Here is an 8,552-nt window from a genome sequence, read left to right as displayed (position 1 = left end):
ACTGTATTTGCAACAGAGAATAGGTAAGCACACATCCATTTACCTACGCACAGCCTACCGGCTGAAATAGAGAGCTGGCTGACGCTGTACTAATTAAAGCAGCAAAATACACACAGTACCCCAACCAACATTGCACTGGCACTAGCAGTGGCCACTGCCATACGTTACATGTAACACACTTGACAGTACAGAATGCCCATAGAAAACTTATACAATTTAAGCGAGCAAAACCTTCTTCAATGCCAAATTCTAGCTTTTGAATATTCACCTGGAGTTGTAGCCCATACATCCCAGGAGTGTGATACGGATTCTACTAGGCAACACGCCGCAGTCAAATTCTCTTCTAACAGATAAAGAAATCCATGTTTAAGGCCGCCTCTTGAGGCGTGCAAGAAAGTTATTCGACCTTACTCTTGCGCATCGTCAGCAGAAATAACATTCATGGCACTTTCAATAAAGCCATAAAATGCTAGGCGTCACCGCTGAAACAAAATAAAGTTTTCAAATCACTGGCCATCAGACCATGTCGTCCGAATGTTCTAAAATCTGGCCCTTTCGTGGCCCCCATTGACCTGTCGGCCGCCACCCTCCAATTATCGGCCACCAGTGATGGCTTTTCCTACCATATGGCTGGCACCCGTCACTTATCACGAGCCTAGGTCGAGCCGTTTAGATTTGTGCCGCAATTCTGCATTTCCTCCCTATACCTTAAGTTAAGGAGGAATGTCCCCCTTCATTTACACCTCTTGACCTTTGACCTTTGACCCACAGCTTCAACATCCCAACTCGTTTTGACGATCCCCCCGACGTCCCAAATATCGTGACCGTACGTCGAGCGGTTAAGATTTGTGCCCAACTGTTGACGGACGGACGGACGCACGGACGGCCGGACGCACGCTCGCTCATGCGATTCTACAAGCTGCATCTGACTATGTCAGATGAGCTAAAAATCATACTATTCAGTGGCAGAACCATCTCAGATTATCTGGTGATAGAACTGCCAGCACCAACTCCTAGCATCAATCAGCTAGGTGAAAGACTGAAGGTATTGATAGACTCCTGATTGTATTTTTGCTTTCAGCCACCCTACTTTGGAGTTTATAATTATTACTTTAAAGTTACAACATTGAACAATGAATACCTTAGAATGCATACCTATACTATTCCCACCACATGCACCCAAGATTCTCTTTGCTTTCGCCTTTGCATCAGCTGGAAACGTAGGGTCATTCATGAGGGGTGGATAGGTACAAAGCGCTATCACCTAAAACACAACTGAGTGTAGAGACATAATCTGACAAAAGAATCACTTTTATTCTTCTATCATGTACGCCACATCATGTACTTTTCCACACCTTTTGTATTTCCACGAGTGAGCATAATACCGTAAAACCCCCTTTATCGAATGGACACCTATCTAGAAAAGATATTTAGTGGGGTTCCCTTCAGTGATGCTAAAATACAGGTTTGACTGTATTTATCAAAGTATCCAAGTAAGGAAATAACATGGCACTCCAAGGAGAGTATGTTTGCCCTGTGTAACTATTTACCTGTCTCATGAAGGTCATAGGTTTCTGCCCCATGGCATGACAGTCACCAATGTTTGCTCTAATAACGCTGGGGTACGGTTTCTTGACACCCTACATCATAAAATTATCATTATAATACAGCTGTGTACATCAACAGATCATACAAACACAATATACACAGAACAGTTGTTATACATTCTATATTGTTACAGATGTATTATTATAAGACTATGTACAGCTGTGTCCGCCAGAGTTAGATATATTCATACTCATCTTTTATTGAAATTTACACAGGCGAGAGATTTCATGCCACTAGAATTGACTAAATGGTCAAAAGACTTGGTGGTGGTGGTGATTATAGTATTGGTGCATTACACATTTTCTAACCTACTCACCTAACTACCTCACATTTGATTCTGTGGTTTCCTGTGCAATATAACAGTGCAAGCCCTGATTGTGAAAATCATTGCTGTAATTGTCTGGGCACAAACTTTGTAAGTGTGACCACAGCGGCACCCTCAATTTTATGCGGGCACGCATTAGAACTTTAAAAGTTTGTTTAGAGCTCAACGAATGACTACTAGTACTAACATCAAATAGAGCCATGTAGTTTAACATATGGCCCAAGGTATATATATACGAGTGGTCTACATTTGCACTTTTGCACATGTCGCACATTTGTGAAAATGAATTGTGCGCTTATATCCATGAACCTAACATATGGCGGTCTAAACAGCTTTATATATGCTGTGAATGTGTAAGTTCCAGCAGACTATATAGGGAAAAAATTGTAGATCCATGTGTGCACTAACAGTATTGTGTGCGTGTGACGTGTGTGTGTGTGTGCGCCCTGTGAGTTTACCATTCCAAAGTACAAAGCCCTTTCCATCACCAGTGCCAGTGGGCTGGATTAGGCCAAACAAATAAAGCCTGATAGCACCTAAACGTCAGATCATGTTCCTTTAACAAAATTCCCACCTCAAGCATCCACACAGCCCCACAAGGCAGTATGCAACCAATGTCTACACTATAGTCACTAATGCCATTAATTTATTTCAGCTAGCCGATGTCCTGACGCTGCGTGTTCTGCGCATGCGCACCTAACCGTGACGTCACATATATAACATCATCCAGTAAATACTTCAACCGGAGTTGCGGGAAACGGGACACTTGCGTCTTGACGTCGAGTACCACTTACACTACTAGCTTTCAAGAACGTAATACTATACACTATATCAAGGCTCGACACTAGCGGTGGCCCGGTGGCCCGGGGCCACCAAAACTTGATGTCGGGCCACCAAAATTTCCAAAAGTTAAGGGCCGGACACACCAGGCGATGCCAGGGCGATGCCATCGGCCGACGCCATCGGCCGATGGCATCGGGCGATGCCATCGGCCGATGGCATCGCGCAGTCGTGGACACACCAGGCGATGCCATCGGCCGATGGCAATCGCCCGATTCTTGCGCGCGCAGTGCGAAGAGAGAGAGAGAGAAGAAAGTCAGTATCATTGAACAACTCTGATTGGCTTGATGAATTGTAAAATGCGGGCTGGCATCAGGCCTGGCACGGCAGTCGTGGACACACCAGGCGATGCCGATGCCAGGCCGATGCCAAGCCGATGCAGCCGATGCATCGGGCGATAATATCAAAACGTTTTGATCTGTGCGATGCCGGGCGATGCCATCGGCCGACGCCATCGGCCCGATGGCATCGGCGCGATTGAGTGGACACACGCAGGCAATTTCACGGCCGATGCCATCGCCGATTGAATCGCCGATCATCGGCCGATGGCATCGCCTGGTGTGTCCGGCCCTTTAACATTTGTGGCCCGATCGGCCACTAAAATTTCAAAGTGTCTATGTGATATAATTGTTTCTTACGTGCTAATCTCATTCAAAAGAGGCGCAGACGAGAATTCGCGGAGCGAGGGCACACGTACGCACGTGCAGCATTATACCGTGGGCATACAAGGGCGCACGGTTTATGCAACAAGCCACGTTATTGTATTAGACTGGTACCGGCCTCACGCTCTGCTAGACAATGTACACGCTCTGCGACGAACAATTCGGCCGCGAACCAGTCTAGCCAGAGATCAAAATCTGAGCGGGCGCGGCCATAGCATATTTTGGCAAGCGTCAGCATACATTTGATTACATTGTATCAAGCGAACAGACAATGCGTCTAGACAATACGCCTGTCTGCAGTGTACTGTGGAGGCGTGTGTAAAATGAACGCGAGCGATGAGAGTTTCGAAGGCAAACAATTGTCATAATAAAAAAATGATGAAATTTCTTCCTTTTTTGATGCAGTTTGTTAAAAATGTTAAAAATACGGGACACACATGCGTACCGGGAAGGGTCGGTACGGGACGCGGGACACATGGGCAAAATACGGGACGTCTGGTCACCCTGATTGCGAGCTAGCTGCACTGGTGCTCACTGTTTCGGATCCGAAGCGAAACTGCCAGCGTTCGAAATTTCGCGTAGAATAACGAACATTCATGAAGATGATCAGTATTTTAATCCCGAAGTGTAATATTAGTGCTTTGTAAGTTTAGTTTATGCATTTTCTCTGTCTCTTTACGCAACGAAATATTGAACTTAGACATGGCTGCTTTTCTTGTAAATGCATGCGTACCCAGGCTACTTTGTTGATATAATTATGGTTCTACTTTATCTTATTAAAATCTGCAAATATTTATTTTACAGTTTCAAAGCCTGCCAGACATTTTAACCTTCATGAGATTAAATGTATGTTTTATTTTAACATGAAAAGCCAATGTGTTGTTGTTTTATTACAGTTACTTGTTTTAATATTTTGCATGCTCTGTGACTTGATCTTCTTGAACGTCTGAACTGATCGATAGCATGTGCACGCGCGTGTTTAGATAAATAATGAGTGAAAGTAGAAAAATGGTATGCAAGATTCTGGTGAAAATTTGATGCCGTGGAATGGATAATTCAAATGTATGCCTCAATTAAGCTCATCATGTCAGTGTGTGCCATGTGTGGGGTTGTTTAAAGACTTGTGCAAGTGCATCAGACGGCTCAATTTTCAAATAATATACAATACGAGATTGAAATAAAGATTTATGATGTTTTTCTTTGTTTTTTTCGGGCCACCAGATTTTCATTTTCGGGCACCAAAAATTGAAAATCAATGATTTTGGTGGCCGGGCCACTGAAAAAAAAAGTTCGTGTCGAGCCTTGACTATATACACTATATATACACTAGCTGGGAAATTTCTCCTATCATCCTAAACTAGCTAAATAATGTATACACTAGCTGGGAAATTTCTCCTACTAGTCTAAACTAGCTAAATAATGTATACACTAGCTGGGAAATTTCTCCTACTAGTCTCAACTAGCTGAATAATGTATACACTAGCTGGGAAATTTCTCCTACAAGTCTAAACTAGCTGGGAAATTTCTCCTATCATCCTAAACTAGCTGAATAATGTATACACTAGCTGGGAAATTTCTCCTACAAGTCTAAACTAGCTGGGAAATTTCTCCTATCATCCTAATCTAGCTGGAAAATGTATACACTAGCTAGGAAATTTCTCCTACTAGTCTAAACTAGCTGGATAATGTACACTAGCTGGGAAATTTCTCCTATCATGATCCTAATCTAGAGCAGTGGGAAATGTATACACTAGCTGGGGAATTTCTCCTACTAGTCTAAACTATAGCTGGATAATGTATACACTAGCTGGGAAATTTCTCCTACTAGTCTAAACTCGCTGGATAATGTATACACTAGCTGTGAAACTTCTACTACCAGTCTACACCATAACTAGAAAATGTATACGCTAGCTGGGAAATTTCTCCTAGTCTAAACCATTTTCTCCGATCATTCTAAACTAGCTGGGAATGTATAAACTAGCTAGCAAATTTCTCCTATCAGTCTAAACTAGCTGGAAAATTTCGCCAATCAGTCTACAATATTATTTATATATTTAAACACTAGCAGTAGCAGGTAAAGTTGTAGGCTGTAAGAATATTGTGGTTGAGAAATTTCCCGTGGCCTTACACGGTAAATTTGTTGACCGGTTTTTCGCACATGCGCAGAACACGCAGCGTCAACTTATTTCCCAACTGAGAAATATACCGCGACACCGGTGTCACGGTCTGAGATTACCCCCAGTCTGAAATTACCCTAGCGGCTACCTGCGGCATGCGCACGCATGCGCACGAGGCCACGGGTGCTGGGCTGTAAAGCGCGTGCGTAGCAAAAATTAGCATTGCCGTTAACTTGAGACTGCCACCGTCACATATTAGCCATATTTGTCAACAATCACGGACAGAAGCCCCGCTTTATTACTTGCTTGGGCCAGCAGCCGGAACAGTTGACCGCCAGCACGCGGCGGCCGTCATGGACGACCTCAATCATGGCTAGGAATGAAGGAAGGGGGCAACGGGAGAGCTCGGTGGAGAAGGAGGGAAGGGGAGAAGGAAGAATGTGGTCGGGAGAAGGGCGAAGGAGGAAAGGAAGAGGTGGTGGGAGAAGAGGAGGGGAAGAAGCTGGTGGAGAAGGAGGAAGGGAGAAGGAGTTTTTTAAAGGTGGTGGACCCCGAGGATCTGAGAAGAAGCTGGTGGATTGAGGAAGGGGATGAATGGCTGGTGCGGAGAAGGAGGTAAGGGGGAGATGGGGGAGAAGGAGCCTGGTGGGAGGAGCAGGGGAGAAGGGAGAAGCTGGTGGAGAAAGGAGGAGGGGAGAAAGCTTGTCGTAGCTTTCTCCTTCTCCACCAGCTTCTCCCTTCTCCCCTCCTTCTCTAGCCAGCTCTCCCCTCCTTTCCCCTCCTGATCCTCCCCCTTATCATCCCTTCTCCCGCTCCTCCTTCCTCCTCCTCCTTCCTCCTTCCCCTCCTCCTCCATCACCTTCTCCTCCTCCTTCTTCCCCTCCCTCTCTCCCTCCTCCTCCTTCCCTACTCCATCGCCCTTCTCTCCTCCTCTTCCTCCCTCCTCCATCACGTTCTCTCTGTTCTCCTTTCTCCCCCTCCTCCTCATCCCACCTACTCCATGCACCTTCTCCTCTCCTCTCCTCCTCCTCCTCCTCTCATCACTTTTTCTCCTGCCTCCTACCTCTCCATCACCTTCCCCCTCCTCCTACTCCCTCCCTCCTCCATTCACCTTCTCTCGCTCCTCCTCACGCCCTCATCACACTTCTCCGTCTCCGCTCCTCCTCCTAACCCTCCTATGGGCCAGCCGGGTTAAGCTATAATACGTGCGGTGGCGCCATTACAGTACCGCGTCTGAGAATTACCCCCAGGTCTGAAGTTTAGCACTTGGGCACCACAGCGATATAATTTGCAGGGGTAATTTCAGAACTGGCCGGGGTAATCTCAAGCCCGTGACCACCGGTCTGATATTACCCCAGTCTGAATTTACCACCTATGGGCATCACAGGACTATAATTTGCAGGCCGGTAATTTCAGACTGGGGGGTAATCTCAGACGTGAACCCAGTCTGGACATTTACCGTCCGCTACGGGCCAGACAAACTCTCAGACTTCGTGGCCGCGAGCAGTCTCATTATCCAGCGCTACTGCGCATGCGTCACGCATGCGCACGAGGTGCTAGGGGTAATTTCAGACTGGGGGTAATCTCAGACCGTGACACCGGCACTGGCCATGTTACATATATACCTCAGCTGATTCCACAACTAATGCTGCCAGGGACCATGTCTCCCTGGATACTGCCGGAACGTACCCTGGTACTAGCTCTAGCAACTATAGCCTACGCAGGCTATAGTTACTAGAGCTACCCTGGTACTAAACCGACCAGGCTCTCCGACTAGTTACACGGCGGAGGACACACCTCTAGTTACACCTCTCGCCACGTAGTGTTAAGCGAGATGGGAACTTGTGGCTACCCTGGTACCATCTAATATGCCGGACCGTACCTCGCCTACCCCACTAACGAGTCTAGGGAGTCGCCTACGCCTACTCCCTAACCCTAACCATATCAGATATTGTCCTATCCTATGACCGTCCTGGACATCATCTCTATCCTTGAACCAGGGAGGGCCGACATAGACCCTATCAGCACAACTAATACTAAGTAATACTACATTATATACCTACATACAGCCGTACTCACTACCAATTTATAACATTATCAAACTCGCTTGATTACCTGCTTAAGTTCCTTTTCTAAACCAACAGCTTTGATAACGATTGGTCCTCTAACGCTATATTCCATATCCTTGATGCACGGATTTAGTGTATCAAGGTTAAGTACTTTTGAAGACATGGCTCTGTGTGTCATTCTTACGACGGACATGCAACTAATAATTGAACTATGCCGTGACCGACAACCATGACCAAGCCAGGGGCCAAGGCCGTGGCCAAGGGTACACAAACTACCAAATTGCATTATTATTCTAGTTGCAGAAAATCAGCTATCGCTGTTTGACACAAACTTTGCTGAGACGTAACCACACAAATTCAGAAACCCGTGCATGAAATCACGAGCTGTTTTGAAAAAACTTAGAAATATTATAAATAGACAACATTGGCGCTTCGATCGTAAGCTCATGCTTTCCCTCCATAGAAAATCATTTGTCATTGGTGGATACACTAACTAGCTAGCAACTTCCTCCAATCAGGTAATCAGTGGCGTGTAAACAACCTGTTTTTGTTTACTCCCGCACCCGATCACATAATCGTTCCAATTCTTCTTGTAACTATCCAAACTTTTCTATAAATCAGCAAAGGTATTTGTGAATTGTATACCTCTGTCGGAATGAGACGAGCAAGTAAATAAATTTTATTCATATTTTTTATTACTTATTTTTTTATTTAATTGATATAATTATTATATTTTTTTATTCTAATTCAAGTTATAGGCATATGTTTGCCAAATTCAGTGGTTTCAGAAGGGAGTGTGTTCTCTGCTGTTTCAAGAAGGACGGGGTTCGCTGCGCAAAGGACAGAGGAGTTGGAGTACGTCGTCGCTGTCATGCAAGCTGCTGTCATGATCGGAGGGTGTGAGTGTGTATGGCGCGCGCAGCGCGTCGCG

At 45.5% G+C, this 8,552-nt stretch overlaps 1 protein-coding gene across 1 annotated transcript in view; it reads right to left on the bottom strand.

The window, feature by feature from the left end:
• The window catches only part of LOC106805576 (alanine aminotransferase 1-like), a gene marked incomplete in the record, with an annotated part of 27,600 nt that extends 19,567 nt beyond the window's left edge, over positions 1 to 8,033 (bottom strand). The window contains 3 exon segments of the mRNA XM_014807233.1: positions 1,156 to 1,264; positions 1,551 to 1,640; positions 7,668 to 8,033. Coding sequence (XP_014662719.1) covers positions 1,156 to 1,264; positions 1,551 to 1,640; positions 7,668 to 7,907 — 439 coding nt within the window.
• Positions 8,034 to 8,552: the final 519 nt, after the last annotated feature.

Source organism: Priapulus caudatus, unplaced genomic scaffold (genome assembly GCF_000485595.1).
Source record: "Priapulus caudatus unplaced genomic scaffold, Priapulus_caudatus-5.0.1 Scaffold6, whole genome shotgun sequence".
NCBI lineage: Eukaryota > Metazoa > Priapulida > Priapulimorpha > Priapulimorphida > Priapulidae > Priapulus > Priapulus caudatus.
The sequence above is the reverse complement of the archived record's forward strand: the minus strand, read 5'-3'. Positions and strand labels throughout refer to the sequence as shown.